This window comes from Candida tropicalis, assembly GCF_000006335.3.
Source record: "Candida tropicalis MYA-3404 genomic scaffold supercont3.2, whole genome shotgun sequence".
In the NCBI taxonomy this organism is placed as follows: domain Eukaryota; kingdom Fungi; phylum Ascomycota; class Pichiomycetes; order Serinales; family Debaryomycetaceae; genus Candida; species Candida tropicalis.
In genome coordinates this window covers 2,152,142-2,172,801 of record NW_003020049.1, presented here as the reverse complement: position 1 = coordinate 2,172,801, position 20,660 = coordinate 2,152,142, and the positions used below count along the sequence as shown (strand labels likewise).

Genomic DNA, 20,660 nt, shown 5'->3' with positions numbered 1-20,660 from the left:
CACCACTGGTGTTGTTACCGTTTCAACTGGACTGACAATCCCCTGCGAGGTATTGTCCACTTTCATCTAGTGTCACCATTCCAGTTTCACCAACCACTGAAGAGACTACTCCAGCTACCACTGAATCCACCGGTGTTGAAACTCAACCAACCACTGAACAGACTACTCCAGCTACCACTGAATCCACTGGTGTTGAAACTCAACCAACCACTGAAGAGACTTCTACTAAGCCAAGTTCCACTGTGATGGTTCCAAGTACTACTGTTGTTCCTGTCACTTCATGCGATGAAACTGAATGTAGTGTCACTTCTAAGTTGTTCCTGTCACTTCATGCGATGAAACTGAATGTAGTGTCACTTCTAAGACCACTGGTGTTGTTACCGTTTCAACTGGACTGACAATCTACACTACCTATTGTCCACTTTCATCTAGTGTCACCATTCCAGTTCCACCAACCACTGAAGAGACTACTCCAGCTACCACTGAATCCACCGGTGTTGAAACTCAACCAACCACTGAACAGACTACTCCAGCTACCACTGAATCCACCGGTGTTGAAACTCAACCAACCACTGAACAGACTACTCCAGCTACCACTGAATCCACTGGTGTTGAAACTCAACCAACCACTGAACAGACTACTCCAGCTACCACTGAATCCACTGGTGTTGAAACTCAACCAACCACTGAACAGACTACTCCAGCTACCACTGAATCCACCGGTGTTGAAACTCAACCAACCACTGAACAGACTACTCCAGCTACCACTGAATCCACCGGTGTTGAAACTCAACCAACCACTGAACAGACTACTCCAGCTACCACTGAATCCACTGGTGTTGAAACTCAACCAACCACTGAAGAGACTACTCCAGCTACCACTGAATCCACTGGTGTTGAAACTCAACCAACCACTGAAGAGACTTCTACTAAGCCAAGTTCCACTGTGATGGTTCCAAGTACTACTGTTGTTCCTGTCACTTCATGCGATGAAACTGAATGTAGTGTCACTTCTAAGACCACTGGTGTTGTTACCGTTTCAACTGGACTGACAATCTACACTACCTATTGTCCACTTTCATCTAGTGTCACCATTCCAGTTCCACCAACCACTGAAGAGACTACTCCAGCTACCACTGAATCCACCGGTGTTGAAACTCAACCAACCACTGAACAGACTACTCCAGCTACCACTGAATCCACCGGTGTTGAAACTCAACCAACCACTGAACAGACTACTCCAGCTACCACTGAATCCACTGGTGTTGAAACTCAACCAACCACTGAAGAGACTTCTACTAAGCCAAGTTCCACTGTGATGGTTCCAAGTACTACTGTTGTTCCTGTCACTTCATGCGATGAAACTGAATGTAGTGTCACTTCTAAGACCACTGGTGTTGTTACCGTTTCAACTGGACTGACAATCTACACTACCTATTGTCCACTTTCATCTAGTGTCACCATTCCAGTTCCACCAACCACTGAAGAGACTACTCCAGCTAACACTGAATCCACCGGTGTTGAAACTCAACCAACCACTGAACAGACTACTCCAGCTACCACTGAATCCACTGGTGTTGAAACTCAACCAACCACTGAACAGACTACTCCAGCTACTACTAAAGAGACTTCGGTTACAAGTTCTTTAACTCCAGAACTTTCTGTTGCTTCTACAGTAAATGTTGAATCAGTTGAAACTGTAGCTACATGCCCAGAAGGTGGATGTGCTGAGTCTCGACAACCAACTCCAATTGTTCCTGTTGGGTCTGGTGTTGAAACTGGTACTGTTGTTCCGCCAGCCACTACATTGGAAGAACATACTATAGCTGCACAATCATCAAGTGTTGCTGGTGTTCCAGTTAGTTCTGGTTCTATTTCTGGACCATTGCCATCTGCTCAAGTTACCACATTTGAAGGTGCTGCTTCCAATAATAACAAACCACCAATGTATGCCTTGGGCTTAGTTGCTTTATTGTACTTCATTTAAATAATGTAAGTATTCTTTGGACTTCTGTCTTGTTTTATTTTCAATAATCTTATTATTGCTATTATTTCAATTTTTTTTTTATTTTTGTTCTTATGAATTTCGTCCTGGTTTTTTTTTAATATTTTCGGTTTATCATATTAGGTACTTCGTCCTAATAATGACATTTTTCTTTTGGTCAATTATTTGTTGTTTTCGGTTTATTAAAATTATCTTATTTGTTATACAATCATAAATTTGATTTGTTGAGGAGGTTTTAATAATTATCATTTATCACTTTGATGTTTTTTTATTTGATTATTTGTTTTATTAATTTTATGTTCTTTCTATTTTGGCTGTTCATTTATGTTTCATCTAGATGAACAAGTTCTTTGTATTTTCGGTTATTTATAAATCTAAGATATTTTCTTAGTTTTTGTTTATTATTATTTAGTATCCTTTGAGATATTTATATATACGTTAGTTATTTGATTATAATTATTGCTTATTGTAGAGTTTAATTACTGGTTAAAAATAACTACACTAACTACAAAATATAAAATAAAGTCACGTGATTCGTTATTTTATTTTTAAAATTTTTTCCAAAAAAAAAAAAGGAATATATATATAATTAATGACTTATTTAAATAATCCTATTCAAGATTAAACCTGATTCACTAAGTTAGTAACAAATATTCCTCTTAAAATTTTTAATATTTGGTTCTATGAAATTTGATAATAATTTATAGTATCATCTAGGTGTTAGTTGATTTCAAATTTATACCCGAAGACATTTGAAAATAGGGTATAAATCATGACGATAACGCATGTAATAGTCTAATCATTTATAATTATTATCATTTATAGATATAAAAATGAACATACAAATTCAGTTGATTAATCCTTGGTAGGTTAATAGTTGAAATTTAAAAGAAAGAAAGAATGAAAGAGAAAAAAAAAATTTTTTCCTTGTTCTTTGGTTTTTTTCTTCCTCGGATGAGCTTTTCTCATTGAACGGTGAGTCCTCTTTTTTTTTTGTTGTAGTTCAAAGAACCCTAATTTTGATATTTGGTACCATTTTGTTTTTATCCACATATACACTACTCTATATTTATGCAATCAGATTCAAATAATCCTGAAGTTCTCTATACCAATTATTCAACACATCAACTTTATTAATCTCTTCGATATCTGAAACATCATTATTGTCATCTTCAAGATTAACCGTTGAATTCAATAACCCTGTATTGAAATTAGCCAATTCACTTTCTGCTTTATTACTCATACTTGTCGATGTAGTGATATTTTCAGCCTTTTGCTCATTAATAACTTGTTCCTTTTGACTAATTTCATCCTTATGTGAAGCAGGAATACCAGACATCATAAAGATATACCATGATTCGATAGAACTAAACCAATCTTTTGCTTTTGTAGGTCTGTCAATAGCAAAGAAAAATCTGTGCATGTAATTCGTGTTCTTCAAACGTAGATTATTACTATTGCCGTTGTTGCTAGTAGTTGTTGAACTTTCATCAACTTCCATTATATCATCTTGAATTATAGATAAGGTTGATGGAGGTGGTGGTGATACAAATTCTAATAATTTCACATTATAGTAGATATCTTTGGTTGAAGTTTGAGGGAAGCATGCTCTGTTCAAATATTTCTTATCTGCTGATGCTGTGAAAATTACCTTGTTGACAAAATCAATTTTTGATTCCTTGAATTTACCATTGGATACAGACTTTAAAAGTAAACATTCTAACTCGGGTTCATTTATTTTCAATTGACGACAAAGGAATTCGAATTTAATAGCAGAATAACCCTTGATGTAGTTCAACAATATTTTACTTTGCAAGTTTTTCAAAATCTCTTTGCATGAATCAATGAAAATAGAATCTTTATAAAAATCATCATTGGTATCATTGAGTCGTTCAAGAATTGTTTGGAATTCATTCAATTTTAACGAATTATATGCCTTTATTAAAAGTTTCAAATTGTCAAATTCTGGTGATTTAGAAATTGTTTGAGTTTCCTGACTTTCAAATGGATCTAGTTCATTTTCTGTTAATAAAGAACACAATGCCACATATTTCAATAATTTATATTTCAATGAAGATCCAGCTTCATCATAGCTTTTAAAACTTTCATAAAATTCAACATGAGCTTTTTCAAAATTTTCTCTATAGAATTGAACTTTACCCCCGCATTCTTTAACAACAGCAAGGATCTTTGGGTGGGTTACGGCTGTTGTAATTTTCAAGCTCATTCTGTACAATTGGCCCATTCTTGCTAAATTCTTAGTATCGTTGTTGGAAACTTTTGAAAGATAATCTATTTCACAGGCAATGATTTGTAATGTGAATGATTTCTGAATTGATTCGTTAGATGATTTCAATTTTTCATAAATTTGTTTCAATAATTCAGGGATTTCTTGATATTGCTTCTGTTCAATCTTTAAGTTTAATAAGTTTGTATTTATTTTAAACCATAATCTAATGTTATTCAATTGTGATTTCTCGAGTAGAATATTATAGAATTGATTCAAAAATTCAAAATTATTACTATCAATTGAATAATGTACAATCATCTTGGAGATTGAATCCTCAAAATAAGATTTGTCAATTTTAGATATTACCGTAAATAATTCCTTCAACGTATTCAACACAGAATCGTAATTCTTTTGCTTAAAGTATAATTTCATCAACTGTTTATGACTCTTAAATACGTATTCATAATGATCACATTCAGAGTCTTTATCTTTCGATGTGATAATTTCGTTAAATTTCTCAATTGCTTTATCTTCATCTTCATCTTTGAATCCTTTAGCTGTGTAATACAAGTTTTCGATTGATGAATCTTCATCTATCTTACTATCACTATCATTATCATTGTTGTTTGATCCAGCATCTTCATCTTCATCTTCGTCTTCAAATTCAAATTCATATGATTCTTCTGAATAAAATTCTTCGTCTGACATTACGCGTTCTGGGGAATTGACAAGGAGTGGTAACGTGACTGTTTGCTGGTTTATTAACTGTAACTTATAAAAGCAAACTGTGAACAGATCTTGTTTTAATTTTCTTTGTTTTTTTGCCTCAAGGGTTAGGCAAGATTTTTGGTGAAGTGTGTACTTTGGACAAATCAAACACACACTTGAGGGCTCGAACTCTTGACTTTGAATATGACAGAAGCCAAAAAAAAAATAGGGTTAGCGGAGTAACACCCCAACAATACCAAATTCTCGATTGAGGAAATTTTGCTCAAAACCTCATTTCCATCCGAAAGTGAAATTTGTCCTAAATTGATTTCTCAAGTTATTGTTATTTCTCATATTAATGGTATATACATTATATTTTTGGATTTTTTTAATATTAGCATATAGTTCACGAGGTACTTGTTTAGACCGGACCATTTTTAGTACATGTAGACAAGTATATAATAGATGGAGTTTTGGTGGAAATCATAAAATTTGTAGGAACTTTTATGCAAAATAAGTTTTAAATTACTAGAAAAATCGTATTAAAAATAAGAAAAAAATGAAGAAAACCCGAAACCTAAAAGAAATAATAGAAGAATTTCATAGATTATGAATGCAACATATCAATTAGGCTTTGGCTTTTAGCCTAATCACCAAAAATTGATTTTGTTTATATACGTTACTAGCCATAATTACAATAACACTCGATGAAGTATTATTTTTTTCTTTCTTTTTCCCTGAGGCAAAATATGTTTCTATATTATTTTGCAACATAATGACTATTGCAACTTTGTAAAGATATAATAACGATAGATAAGAATAATTTTAGTGAGGTGTATAGTTTAAAGCAACTTGCAATGCTTCTATCTGAATAGAAACGTACACTTTACGTTTTAGTAATTAGATAAAGATGCTCAATTTACTAAAAACTAGCGCAAAAAGTCAGAGGAGGGGATTGTTGTGCTTCACATTAAGAATCAGTTGCTGACTAAAAACTAATCCCAGCGGGAGGAGGAGAAAGATAACGATAAAGAAAATTGTAGAAAGTCCAAAACACAGCAACCATTAACCTGTAATTTCAAAAATCCAGCGGGCAATCAATTAAATGATCAATTCAGATTTTTTAATTTCTTCAGTTGCGTGTCTTTCTTTCCAAAAAAAAAAAAAAATAATAGAGATGAAAGCTAATCCAATGGGGTCTGATTTGATTTCCTTCAAAACGTACACATCGGCTTCACCCTACAAAGTTTGAATGATGTGTAAAATGGACATCATCATCTTTTACTAACAGTATATTAATAAACCAGACGAATTAAACTCTATATAATGACAAAATATAACGAATAAATAAATATTAAATATCAAACAAAAGTAAAATAAAATCTTGAAATATAAGCAAAAATAAAAATCAAATACAATACAAACTTAAATCAAATAGAAACCCATTTAAATCTTTGAATATATAAAAACAATGTAAATGAAATGATGGCCAATAGACCAAATAAAACAATTCTTACACTTAATTGTTGAGATTGTTTCTTTCTTCTCCTAGTTTTTCGTTTTCTTTGTTTCGGAGGACAACCAAGATTTTGTTCTTCTTTACTTGGATTATCGATTTGAGGAATGGAAAATTCTGGTACATTTTCATACTTTTTATGTTCTTGTAGTGGTAATTCGCCAATTAAATACGGCCTTAGCATCTGATATGCATAATCTGAATGTCCAACATCTTCAAAAGCTTCAGTACCATCAGTACCTCCACAATCAAATAAAACTTCGACATCACCAGGGTGTATTTTGGAGAAATTTGTTAAATTGTAAACTTTATTATAGATGATCATCCATAAATCATCAGGCTTATCATGTCTCTTGACTTCATCACAAGTATATATTCGATAATCAGTTGTTAGTGGTCGTTGTTGTGACGCATCTTTAAGTTGCTGTGAATATGGCATGTTAAAGTGTAAATACAAGTATCATAAATGTTATACTAATTTAATACAAATAATGGACAACAATTGACAATAAATAAATGAAAAATGTAATAAATTGGAAAAAAAAAATTGATTCAATAATGCAATACTAGGAATGAATGTGAACAAAATAAGAAAAAAAAAAATGCAAGGAATAATTAAATCTAAATGAAAAATCAAATGGAATATATAAAATAAATAATAGTTATGGAATAGTTATGGAATAGTTATGGAATAGTTATGGAATAGTTATGGAATAGTTATGGAATATTTATGGAATAGATTGAATATAAGTATCAATGAATATATTAGTTACAACAAAAAATGACGGGATATATTACCATTAATTAGCGGACAGAAATTTATGGAGAATAAATACTTTAAAATATAAATCTAACCTGGATTCTCTTTCTAAAAATGAATGAATGAATGAAACCAAAAAACAACAATATGTAATAATGAAAACAAAAAGTTATGAAATTGTAGTGATTTCTAATTTGAAATAAATTGGGTTTAATATATCAAATGAAAGAAAGAAAGAAAGAAAGAACGAAAGAAAGAAATTAAATGAGAATTTGTGATATCTTTTTCTTTTTTTCTCTCTGTTTGTTTGTTTCTTTCTTATTTCATTGAGTATTTTGGTGAGTTACACACGACCCACCACTATAGATGTTTTCTCTGTACATGGAATAAGTGATTTTGACAAATGTACACACCCTCCTTTTCTTGAATATACTGACACAAAACCACCATTTTCTCTACTACTACTGTGTCAAGAAAAAAAAAAAAAATTGAAAAAGAAACAATGGACTACCAACCAACCAACCAACAAAAGAAATTTACAAGGTTAACTTTATCGTCGTAATTATTCTCCGCACTTGGAAAGAACAAAAAAATAGAATCTACACATACATATCTAGCTATGAACGTGATATATAGTCACATGATCAGATTCAAAAAAAATTGATTAAATGTTTTCTGTTCTCTATAAATATGTATATATATATATATACTGTACACCTATACAGAAGTAATAACAAAGAGCAAACCGAAACGAGAAGAAAATTACTTAAAAAGTAATTAGTTAACTCTAATACTGACCCACTTTATAATAAACTTAATGAAAGAATAATCAATATCTTGACTTTTAAACCAATACAAGAAACAAAGAATAAAATATAGATAAAGCATCCAATAATAGTGAACAATCTATAAAATAAAAAAATACAAATTAAGATTTCAATTCATCACTGGATTTCAAAACACGGAGCACCAATAATTTTAAACAGCTAAAACTATTAATGAAAAGATAAAACTAACAAATGATATCTGAATTTTATTAGTTGAATTTTCAGCAATACCAATTACTGAAACACCAGTGGAAGAAATACCAGAAGTACTAGAAGAAACAACAGTTGTTGTTGCAAATGTAGAAATGCCCTGGGTTTCTCCTGTCTTTTGTTCTTGAACTCTTGTAGACTCATTTGCAGTTGGTGTGGTATGACCTTGTTCAACTCCACTGCCTTGTACACCAGTATGTTGAGTTACAATAGACTGAATAGCTACTGATTTAGTATCAGCAGTTATTTCTTTATCCCTGGTTACCTTCTCTTTATCCCCCTTTTCTGAAGAATCACTTCCTTTCTCTTGTTCATTAGAGGCTTCAAAACCAGTTGGCTTAGTTTGAATACTAATTGATTTTGTTTCAGCTGTGTTGGGTTCCGTCATAAGTGGCTTTGCTTCACTTGAATGTGTTCCAATTGGCTTTTGGTCGGAACTTTGATCACCAGTTTGTTTACCACCAGTAACTTGAGCATCAGTGGTGTAGTCATCAATAGATTGTGTGCCAGCAGTTTGGCTGTTTGTAATTGCAGAAACAGTTGGTTTGGTTATTTCAACAGTGGATCCAATTGCTTGACCTTTTTCAGTAACAGTTTTATCATCAATAGATTGTTCCACTTCAGTCAGGTTAATCCCATTTCCAGTAGATCCATTATCACCTGAATTAGTATAAATTTCTGTAACAGTGCTAGCTTCAAAACTTGTTTCTTTAATACCAATATTATTCGAAGACTTGCTTACAGTTGCATTTTCATATTGGGAATTAGTAGAGCTGTAGCTGATTGGATTTAGTTGAGAAGTGGATAAAACGATAATGGTACTGACGTGGGAACTAGATTCTTCAAGGACAGCAGAAATACCAGATGTGTAACTATTGGTTGATTCTAAGGTTGATGGGAAATCTGTTTCAATAGCTAAAGAATTGGATTCCGAATTTGATTCCAGCGCATAGTTTGATTCAAAAAGAACAGATTTTTCTGATGGGGCGGTGCTAAGTGTACGCAATGATGAACCAGATTGATCGATAACACCATTATCTGTCATGATAAAATTGTCACTGATGTGACTAGATGTATATCCAGAATCAACAACCAAAGAGTTAGACTTAGTTGAATCTTCACTAGAACCAGATACTTCATTAGTCCAACTTGATGTAAAACCAGATTCATCAACAAAAGTCTTAGATTCATATACTGATTCAGTAGTAGTTAACATATTGCTGTCAACCGTTCCCGATGTAGAGTATAACTCCGATACATCATTATAAGGGAATGTTGTAACGGTACTAGTCGAAGTCCCTGAAACTCGGACAACACCAGACTCAGTGGTAACCAAGCCATCGTCATTTGTGACTTCCCAAGTTGAAGTGAATTCATAATCATAATATCGAGGGAAAGTAATTATAGTCAGTACAGATGCTCCTGATTTAGTGACAACACCCGATTCAGTAGCGATAACACCCTCAATACCGGTAGTAGTCCAAGTAGTTGTGTATTGAGTTACCACATGAGATTCAGATTGAAGTCCAGTAGATGTAATAAAATCAGATTCAGTTACAGCTGCAGTAGTAGTTGTAAATACATTATCAAAAGATGTACTCGAAGCAGAATAATCTTCCGATTCCGAGGTATGAGGGAATGTAGTATATGTACTCATTGAAGAACCAGATTTACTAACAATCCCAGATTTAGTGGACACAGAACCATCCGAATTCATTACCTCCCAGGTAACAGTGAACTCATAATCGTAGTAGCGTGGGAAGATAGTAACAACTATAGCGGATGACCCTGACATACTAACAACACCAGATTCAGTAACAAGAGAGCCGTCTTTATCAGTGACCTCCCATGTTGATGTGAATACGGTAGGTTTGGCTAGTTGTGGGAAGGTGGTCAATGTAGTGAGAATCTCACCAAATGAACTGACAACACCGGATTCAGTAGCAACAACTCCATCTTTATCTGTTACTTCCCATGTAGATGTGAATACAGTAGGTTTGGCTGGTTGTGGGAATGTGGTCAAAGTGGTGAGTATTTCACCAAATGAACTGACGACACCTGATTCGGTAGCAACAACTCCATCTTTATCTGTTACTTCCCATGTAGATGTGAATACAGTAGGTTGAGCTGGTTGTGGGAATGTGGTCAAAGTGGTGAGTATTTCACCAAATGAACTGACGACACCTGATTCGGTAGCAACAACTCCGTCTTTATCAGTGACCTCCCATGTAGACGTAAAAACTGTAGGTTTGGCTAGTTGTGGGAAGGTGGTCAAAGTGGTGAGTATTTCACCAAATGAACTGACAACACCGGATTCAGTAGCAACAACTCCGTCTTTATCAGTGACCTCCCATGTAGATGTGAAAACAGTAGGTTTGGGAGGTTGTGAGAAGGTGGTCAAAGTGGTGAGTATTTCACCAAATGAACTGACAACACCGGATTCAGTAGCAACAACTCCGTCTTTATCAGTGACCTCCCATGTAGATGTGAAAACAGTAGGTTTGGCTGGTTGTGGGAAGGTGGTCAAAGTAGTGAGTATTTCACCAAATGAACTGACAACACCTGATTCAGTAGCAACAACTCCATCTTTATCTGTTACTTCCCATGTTGATGTGAATACAGTAGGTTTGGCTGGTTGTGGGAAGGTGGTCAAAGTGGTGAGTATTTCACCAAATGAACTGACAACACCGGATTCAGTAGCAACAACTCCGTCTTTATCAGTGACCTCCCATGTAGATGTGAAAACAGTAGGTTTGGGAGGTTGTGGGAAGGTGGTCAAAGTGGTGAGTATTTCACCAAATGAACTGACGACACCTGATTCGGTAGCAACAACTCCATCTTTATCTGTTACTTCCCATGTAGACGTAAAAACTGTAGGTTTGGCTGGTTGTGGGAATGTGGTCAAAGTGGTGAGTATTTCACCAAATGAACTGACGACACCGGATTCTGTGATTATTTCACCTTCGTTGTTAGTAACTTCCCAGGTAGATGTGAAAACAGTAGGTTTTGCCTCGGTTGGAAAAATTGATGTGGTCGTGTGCCATTCACCATTTTCATCCGTGGAAATTTGCACAACACCAGTACGTGTAGCAAAACGGCCATTTCCTATTTCTGTAACTGTTGTTGTATATTCCGAAGGTTCTGTTCCAGGAGCTTCTGGAAGACCCTTACACGGAATTTGACAAGCTTCTGGTAATTCACGTTCTGGAACAGGACCATTATATCTAACACTACCCTTTAAAGTTGAAAGTAACCCTCCAGCAGTATCTGTAACAATCTCAAAATTACGGGAATCATATCCAGTACCGATATTAAACTTTTGAGAAAGTACCGCAGCTCTCAAAGTCAAAATACCTGTTTTTGAGTCATAACTGTAAGGAGAAGTTACCAATGCACCAGCTAAAGGAACACTCAAACCAATTTTGTTACCATTACCAAAACCATACACATTGAAAGTTTGGGGAGCTGAAAGTGCTTGAACAATGATCGATGACTTTCTATCAGCTAAATAAATACTTTGAGCGGAGTCAACGGATAAAAGTGAATTTGGAAAGTAAATCAATGAATCCACTTGGGTAGTAATACAACCTGACCCAGTGATTGGTGTTGATTGTTGATAGGTTTCGTGAAACAAACAAATTTGACCATTGTTTTTAATTGGTAATACAGCACCCAAAGTAACAACTCCAGAAGTTCTTTGGTTTTGGTAAAATACTAATAAACCTTCATTTGTCCAATCGGCAGCAGTTATAGACATAAGACTTGGTAGTAAACCACTGGCCCCGAGATACATCTCACCATTATTGGTGAATGAAGCACCGACCAAGTTGTACGTTGCAGAAGTTAAAGAAGCGACAGAATTAAAGGCAATCACACCATCATTAGTAATAGAATCAATAAGTGAAGTCAATGTAACTTCAAGGGCAAGCAAAGGTGACGTCAGCGTAATATAAAGACCAGCTTCTTCTTGTACTTCTACTGATCCCAAAATTGAAGTCAATGCATTATTTATAATGGACCACGATGCACCAGAGTGGATAGTGATGTCTCCTGCACTAAGATCAATTGCACCACGATCAACTTTATCTTCAGTTATATCGATACCGAATACGGGATTGACCAATAAATAGGCAGTAAGGAGTAGTTTCCAAAAAGCCATCGTTTCTTCCGTAATTTCTTGCTTGTTTTTCTTTTGGAAATTGCTTTATGAAGTAGGTACATTTTCACTATCGAAAACCTTGGATATATTATTAAGTTTTTATAAAAATTGGAACATTTTGTCATTCTTACAAGAGGTTTCCTGGTCCTCGGGAACATATCCACAGTAAGACAGGGTGCAAATAGGAAAAAAACCCTTGAAGCAAGTAAAAAAAAACAAAAAAGCAACAACAATTAATGTCATTTAGGAAAAATAATATAATCTAAGTTAAAAAGTTGTTTTTGTTTTTCACGTAAACGTCTGATTTTAAGTATTATCATTATTTCTGTTATTTTTCACATATAATTATCGGATGTTGCAATTTAGGGTGGTATCAACAAAGTGAAATTTGCGCTTATGCCAAATTCAGAAAACAGATGTATTCATAGAATAGAAAACATTTTTAAATAATATGCAGCATAGATTTTATCGGTTTTTCGTTTTGGAATTGGATTGGGTCACCCTTTTGAATATCTAAGCCTAGTAGCGTTTGCTTTATAATTATGTGTACAACAAATAGTTGAAAGATACGACTGAGGTTAAGTATCTTTAAACATAAATGTATTTTCCATTATTTGGTAAATACTAGTAAAGTAAAACAAGCTTTATTCGTAATTGCTTGAGGCGGAAGTCGTGATGATTGCAACATGGCGATGCAAAATAATTTGTACTGTAGGTATTTATTTTTTTTGTGACACATAATCCCGGAAATTAAAATCCGGCTGCAATGCCGAGGGAGAAAACCACATAAATATAACATTTACTTTTTCTTTTGTTGAAGTTTAATCCAAATAATAAATGTTGATAATGATTCGCTTAAGACTTTTTGAGCCTGATAACAATACAGATTTAAGTTGAACTTTATGATTTATATAATTGGTGCGGCTTCATCTCGTTGATTCAGTTTGTATATCATTGGTGTTGATACTGTAGTTCTTTACAAGATACCTCTAAATCTAGGTGAAAAGTTAGATATAGTTCATCTATCCTTGGAAATGTTTTTGGTATAATATGAATTTATATCATGATCTATTTTTATTACCTCGTGATCATTTGGAAATTAAATACTACCCGATTAATAATGCTTCAAGATGTTGGGAACAAGTTGCAAATTACGAGCAATTGGTAGTCTCTAACTGTAAACCACATCTGTTCTAAAATAATAAAACGCATACATTACCGTTGATAATAGTTATTTTATAAAACAATGTACATACAAGATATAAAAACTAAACTCTATGTGGTTATGTATCGATGTTGTTCGGAGTGTAAATATACTGGTGGCGACGTTGCTATCAGCGATTATATGTGTAAGTAGATCTGAAAATCAAATTAAAAAATTGTTGTTCAACTAAAAACAACAAAATATCTCGGTGAAATATTTCTATAGTTTAGTAGTCGTGTTATCATTACTTCGGGATATAGTTTACTTATATTACTTTGCTGGCATTTTCTACTGCTATTAACGGTCTTTAATTATATAACTAAAAGAAATAATCCTATTTAGATGTATTTATGCTAGTATTGAGACTATACGTATAAATCAACTACATTAGGTAATTAAGATACAATATTACGTTGGTAAATATGACCCACAAAACAAACATAGTTTATATCACTATTTTTCGACATGGCTATCATATGCAGAAATGAGTGTATTTTTATGCAACAAAGGGGAGCACAAATGTTTTATGTAACATCATATAGAAGTCGACTTGGTTGCAAGTTTTTAGTAATACACAATTCAGAAGCAACAGTGTTGGTGCTCCATCACCAATATTATTCTGTGAACTGTTGATATTTGAGCATACCCTGTTGTTACGATGTTATGAAAATCAATGCATGCGACTTATTCAATGGTTTTTTTTTTTAATTTAATTTATAATCCTTTGATTTTTATCGATTGTCATTATATTTCTAGCATATTAGGATGCTTAAATAAAGGTTTGCAATTAAGACTCTTAAAATAATAAGAATTTCAAAATAAATTCACTGAAAAGTGAAATGAAAAAGTAGACATTTCTTGTTGAGTACGCAATGTACAAACAAAGGATGTAAACAATGCACCTTGATTACATATAAGAACGTTATCTATATTAATAATGGATAATTAAATAGTAATTTACTTGCTTTATGTGAGAAATGATTCCAATTAAGTTATGGTCCTGTCAACTATGGTATAAGATCTTGAAATCGGTAGCGTGATCAAATTACACGTGAGCCAATTTTCTTCTTGACAGATTTACAGGTCGACGTCTATTTGACTAACTGAAATCAAGGCGAGGCAAAAACAACAACGACAGAAAAAAAAAAAAAAAAGAAATACACACCCAAACGAGCAAAAACAAAAAAAAATAAAAAAAAAAGTTCGATTTGAGGACAACACCACTCAATCATCAAATTTCTTTCATTAGATATTATCGATAACTAAGCCTATTCATTTCATCTACTGGTTTTAATTCCTTTTGGTATCTTTTCTTCTTTGACAGTTTTACCAGTTAGAAATTTACGGATCATAGATATTCTTTTTTTTTTAATTTGTATTTTATTATTTTCATTTGTTAATTGCATTCGTTTCATTTTATTTTTGGGTCCAATCATGAGTTTTAACAGCACGGCATTACCTTCATCCAAAAAGACTCACCTGGAGAAACACAAGCAAATATTGAAACAATTGTTAAGAGAAGAAGCAAATAAATCATGTGCAGACTGTAAATCATCAAAAAATCCAAGATGGGCATCATGGAGTTTGGGTTGTTTTATTTGTATTAGATGTTCAGGGGTTCATAGAAGTATGGGTACTCATATTTCAAAAGTTAAAAGTGTTGATTTGGACGCATGGACTGATGATCAAGTTGAAAATATGGTTAGATGGGGTAATCAAAAGGCAAACTTGTATTGGGAAAGTAAATTACCAGACGGTTACATTCCAGACCAACTGAAGATTGAAAATTTCATTAGAACTAAATATGAATTGAAGAAATGGAAAGATAGTCAAGATATTAGATCATTCAATCCTGCAACTGTACAAAAAGCTGCACCATCACCATCACCAGCTTCAGTTGCAACACCATCACCAGCATCAGTTGCAACACCATCACCAGCTCCAGTTACTCGTAGTACTACATCTAGTTCTACTAATTCTTTTAGTTCATTTAGCTCCAGAAATACTTTACCTGCTGCACCTGTGAAAGTCACAACTTCAGCACCAACTCCCCCACTTCCACAACAGCAACAGCAACAAGCACCATTATTTAACCAACCACTTCAATCTGCACAAAGTACTGGTGGAAGTATATCAAGTAATGGTAGACCAGACTTGAAGAAATCAATTCTCTCCTTATATTCTTCCCCATCATCATCATCAAGTTTTATCAACCAACAACAACAACAACAACCACAACAATCAACATTTCAACAACAAGCTAGAGTACAACAAACTCCAATGACTTATACTCCTCCACCAGCTCAATCTCAACCTATGGTCAGTAGATTGGATGATGATTTGTTCAAGAATGTATGGAACTAGAATACTATTTGCAACAATAAAAAATAAAAAATAGATACTCTTTTCTAAAGAAAGTAAAAAATGTATCGTACTATGACGTATAAATATAAAATATAATATTGTTTACCTAGCTTTTTATCTATAAGAAAGGATTATACACCTAATTACCAATTGTAATAGTATTAGCAATAGCAATTCTAATGTCCACCAGTTGTTGGCAATCCAACGTAAACTTTGAATGAATCGTAAATCAACCATTGGAAACCAGTCAAAGTACCAATCATGAAAATTCTCACAGGTAAACCATTCCAAAGTCCAGCGAATCCAATTCTTTTATAAATTCTAGAAATGGCTTCACCAGTTGATTCTTTTGGAGTTTTTTCAGAATTAACTTTACTAACCATAACATCAGCAGGATGAGAAACAACAGCACAGAAGATACCTGCAATATAACCACCCAAAAATGAAACACCAGTTTGTTGTAAAGTAGTAAATGAATCTTTAGGTTTTCCAAGATATTTATAAATACCAGCAACAATATTTTCAAAACTTGCAAATTTAACCATAGTATATGGGATTTGTCTACACCATAAAGGTACTAAACCTTTATATAAACCACCCATACCTTCGGTACTAACAATTTTTTTCCATCCATCAACTAAATTATTAGCATATGGAGGAATAGTAGTTTGAGTCTTAACTTTAATTGTTTCCCAAGGACATAAAGCAATATCAGCTAAGAATTCAGCAGAAGCAGAAGCAAGTAAAAAAACACCAGTTTTATATTGTTTAGAATATGTAGGACCAATTAAATCAGAATATTTCTTTTTAAAATATTCATAAAATCCATATTTACCAGCACCTTGAAATGCATAACCAATAAAAGTAGCACCAAATCCAGTAAATATAGAATCACCAGAAGTTTTTAAAATTGTTTTCCATCCTTGAATATTTGATTTATATAAATGTGGATCAACTTGTCTTCTACATTTAACTAAATCTAAAGGAGTAACTGAAGCATGAGTAGGTCCACATGCAATAATACCACCTAATGTACAAGCAAAGTAATATTCTGGTGTAAATTCAATGATTTTTTTACCTGATGATGAAGGAAAAGAAGATCCAGATCCTGATCCAACAGCTTTTTTTAATTGATCGTTAAGGGGTTGAGTAATTGCGTCTGCCAAGTTTCCTGCCATGATGTGAATAGATATAGATATATATAATTGCAAATGTTTCTCTAATGAATTGATTAAAAAAGTAAATTGAAATTGATATGAAAATTTTAATAAATTAGCAATTGAGTTTAATTTAGTTTAAAAGAAAAACCAATTGGTTATATAGAAGGGGGTAAGGGTAGATAAATTCACGGACGACAGAAAACTAAAAACTAAAAGGTCAGAATTAAAATTTAAACCTGTATCAGGAACTGCAGCAATACTCCCCTTTAATTCCGGTATTGTGAATTTTTTTTATTTATTTTAGTTTTGCCAGAACTTCCGTACTGAAAGAATGGAAATCAAACTTACATATTCTTCTTCTTCTTCTTCTCCTCTTCTATTGTCTCTTTTGTAATCTCATTAGTTTCATGTCTCACATTATTACAGTTTTAGTAACCCAAATAATTATAAAAGCAACCATTACTTCCTACAATTTAGTAAACTTATAACTTACTTCCGACTTGTTGATAAACCACCGGTTTATTTTTATTTCTGAGTGATTAAGGTTACAAACAAATTTTCGGTTTCCTTGCCCCTCCCTGCCCCCAGTAGAAAACTTTAATGTCCACGCGAGAAAATCATAGAATAAACGAAGCGAGAAATAAATGACAAACTACACATATCCGAGCAATAGTTTATCAAACCGGATACACGGTTAATAAATAGGTAACAACAGTAAATCACTCAATTGATAATCAATTTGCAACATTGAGGTGTAGTTAATATAATAATGATGATATCATTTCATTTCATATTCATATTTATATTCATATATACTTGATTATTTTAAGAACGTGAGATTTCCCATTTAACATCAATTATACTAACTTCATCATTAGTTTTTTCATCAACATCATACCATTCACCTTCACTTAAATCTACTTCATTGAAAACAGTACCAGAATCTAAACCAATACATTGAAATTCTCCATTAGGTACAAATTTCAAAAAATCTAAACCTCTACTATCAATTTCCAAAAAATTAATAAATTTATTTTCATCTTCAACAGTTAATTTTTCATTTGTTGGAATTATATTTATAGAATGTTCATTTTTACATTCTTTACATCTAAATATAAAACTAGCTTCTCCTCTAGATCCAGATATTTCATGTTTTTCAAAACTATTAATTTGAATTAATTTATCATGAACTGTTCGACATTTAGTACATTCAATTTCAAATGTATATTCAAATGGTGAATCCGGAGTATTTTTAGGTTCTAAATCAGTAACATTAGATAATTCAGCTTGTACCTTAAGTAAAAATTTAACCATTGTAATGAGATGTCGATGGTGGTGGTACTTGCGTTACTAACTAAATCAAACTCTAAGAGATGGACAATTTTTTTTGGTTTTCCATTTTGAATTTATTGACTCAAGGCTAAAAAAAAAAAAACAAAGTCGTGTACTTGATATTGAATTTTTGGTTTGGTCAATATGGGTATGGGTTGCAAAATGAATGGTTGACCAATTGAACTAATATGACACTCAATTGTTTTATCAGAAGATAGGATAATTAGTGAATATTACTAGTAATCTCTTAAGAAGTATTGCACTATGAATTTGCCAACCAGAAATACACTAACAAATCCGATATTTTAAGGACTAATTTGTGATCAAACAAAGATGGCAGTTGGAGCCAATGGAGATCAACCAGCAAACCCTACTATCAACCCTAAACAATACTAATCTCTAAAAACATTTGAACATCACTTTATAAATTAAGACCAATTTACAATCAAAACTTATATATTCTTTAAACAATAGAATATCCACTACTTAGGTGCCAAAAAAAAAAAAAAGAATCAAGAGAAGGATAACTTATAATAATTATATAAAATAATAATAATAATAAAAAAGAATTATGATGAGGATAAATAAAAGAAAGCATGGAATAGAAGTAAATAACAAGAAGATTAAAAGAACCGTCTCTCTTTGACGTAATCTTCATTGTTGTAAAATCCAATTATTGTAATAATAATAAAATTCCAACTAAGAATATCCATTGTAAACTAAAAGAGCAACCTGATTAGCTTTGTCTTTCTGTGCCTTTTTTTTTTCCTTTGCTTTAAATAAATAGTTGATTAGAGATTAGATCATTACAATAAGTAACAATCACCAAGTAAACCAACTGAGGCAATCAACAAACTAACACCAGAAATATAACTACTCAAAACATAACCAGATTCGATTTTCTTTAAATCTTGAACAATTTCTTTCTTGATTAAAATGTTTTCAACTTCTTTATCAACTTCGATTTCTTCAGGGGATTTTTCAACATGCTCTTGTTCTTCTTCCTTTGGTTGAACTTTTGGAGTTGATGGCTGAGAAGCATTTGGGGTGGAAAGACCGGATTCATCAGAGAGATGAACATATGATTTTCCCAAAAGAGAATCAGCAGATTCAACTTTACTGATAACTTCAGCTTCTTCTTCTTCACCATCAGCGGCATCAGATTTAGATTTTGATAATTTATCTTGAGCTTTATTACTAGTGGATGACAAATCAACAGCTTTCTTAGCCAAGATTTTTTGTTCATATTTCCAATTCTTATAGTATAAACCAATCAAACTCAAAGGAGCACCGATGGAAGCATAAACCAAGTACGGATGTTTTTCATGCACAGGAGAATATTTAAAAGCCATAGTAAACAACCCTGAAGTTAAAGCAGCTAAAACACCATTGATTAAACGGTTGTTAAATATATTCTTCTTGAGAGCATCAAGTTTCTTATTGAAAAAATCGATTGAACTGCTATTGAATTGAGCATTGAATTGGTGTATTAAATCAGGCAATCCAGATAATGATTGATAAATTATTGATGAAGTTAATAATCCCAAAGATCCAACTCCTAATAATTTAATCGTTGTAATACAAGTTCCTGCCATAATGTGTTGAATATCTGTAGTAGTTTATGGTTGATGAATGAGTTATCAATAAAGGAGATGGGAGGCGTGGACTTTGAAATTGATAATGAATGTAGGTTAATCAATACAAAATAAAACAAGGGGGGAAGGGGAGGGGGAGGGGGAGAAGGATGATCAAAATAAATGAAGATAGACAATTAATGAATACTTAATGTGTAATGACTATAGGCAACTGATGAGTTTTCTTTTATAAATACAATCCAAAGTCGGGTTTATAAGAAAGAAAATGGGATGAATAGAAAAAAGTATAAATAAATAAATAAATTAAAAAAAAAATCATAAAATATTTTCTATGATGTGATAGAAAGGAAAAGAAAAGATGGAGAGAGAGAGTGTGTGTGAGTGGGTATGAGAAAGTGCACACACAGCAAAATTCAATGGCAAATCAAACAGTAAGTGAGAAAGAGAGACAGAGAGAGAAGAAGATGAAGAAAAATAAATTGTTTGCTCTTTTTTTTGTAGGTGCGGTGTTCGGGACGGTGTTTGTAGAAGAATGACATAACCAGATCAATTACAACGCAAGATTAAGTAAAGTAAGAGGTTGGTTTTAC

General features: G+C 32.9%; 8 protein-coding genes across 8 annotated transcripts; 2 read left to right on the top strand and 6 right to left on the bottom strand. All coding sequences in view use genetic code 12, as the record gives it.

The window, feature by feature from the left end:
- Positions 1-949: 949 nt before the first annotated feature.
- On the top strand, positions 950-1,987 carry CTRG_02074 (uncharacterized protein; the record flags this gene model as incomplete). The annotated part of the gene is made up of 1 exon (XM_002547721.1): positions 950-1,987. One exon carries the CDS (start codon positions 950-952, stop codon positions 1,985-1,987), a length of 1,038 nt encoding a protein of 345 aa, XP_002547767.1.
- Positions 1,988-3,074: 1,087 nt separating this feature from the next.
- CTRG_02073 (uncharacterized protein) lies at positions 3,075-4,943 on the bottom strand (the record flags this gene model as incomplete). Its single annotated transcript, XM_002547720.1, has 1 exon — positions 3,075-4,943. One exon carries the CDS (start codon positions 4,941-4,943, stop codon positions 3,075-3,077), a length of 1,869 nt encoding a protein of 622 aa, XP_002547766.1.
- A 1,430-nt stretch (positions 4,944-6,373) lies between these two features.
- Positions 6,374-6,898, bottom strand: CTRG_02072 (uncharacterized protein; the record flags this gene model as incomplete). The annotated part of the gene is made up of 1 exon (XM_002547719.1): positions 6,374-6,898. One exon carries the CDS (start codon positions 6,896-6,898, stop codon positions 6,374-6,376), a length of 525 nt encoding a protein of 174 aa, XP_002547765.1.
- A 1,299-nt stretch (positions 6,899-8,197) lies between these two features.
- On the bottom strand, positions 8,198-12,415 carry CTRG_02071 (uncharacterized protein; the record flags this gene model as incomplete). The annotated part of the gene is made up of 1 exon (XM_002547718.1): positions 8,198-12,415. The coding sequence occupies one exon, from the start codon at positions 12,413-12,415 to the stop codon at positions 8,198-8,200; it is 4,218 nt and encodes a 1,405-aa protein (XP_002547764.1).
- A 2,638-nt stretch (positions 12,416-15,053) lies between these two features.
- AGE2 (Age2p) lies at positions 15,054-15,983 on the top strand (the record flags this gene model as incomplete). Its single annotated transcript, XM_002547717.1, has 1 exon — positions 15,054-15,983. One exon carries the CDS (start codon positions 15,054-15,056, stop codon positions 15,981-15,983), a length of 930 nt encoding a protein of 309 aa, XP_002547763.1.
- A 176-nt stretch (positions 15,984-16,159) lies between these two features.
- CTRG_02069 (Cu/Pi carrier) lies at positions 16,160-17,161 on the bottom strand (the record flags this gene model as incomplete). Its single annotated transcript, XM_002547716.1, has 1 exon — positions 16,160-17,161. One exon carries the CDS (start codon positions 17,159-17,161, stop codon positions 16,160-16,162), a length of 1,002 nt encoding a protein of 333 aa, XP_002547762.1.
- Positions 17,162-17,968: 807 nt separating this feature from the next.
- On the bottom strand, positions 17,969-18,457 carry CTRG_02068 (uncharacterized protein; the record flags this gene model as incomplete). The annotated part of the gene is made up of 1 exon (XM_002547715.1): positions 17,969-18,457. The coding sequence occupies one exon, from the start codon at positions 18,455-18,457 to the stop codon at positions 17,969-17,971; it is 489 nt and encodes a 162-aa protein (XP_002547761.1).
- An 824-nt stretch (positions 18,458-19,281) lies between these two features.
- On the bottom strand, positions 19,282-20,070 carry CTRG_02067 (uncharacterized protein; the record flags this gene model as incomplete). Its single annotated transcript, XM_002547714.1, has 1 exon — positions 19,282-20,070. One exon carries the CDS (start codon positions 20,068-20,070, stop codon positions 19,282-19,284), a length of 789 nt encoding a protein of 262 aa, XP_002547760.1.
- Positions 20,071-20,660: the final 590 nt, after the last annotated feature.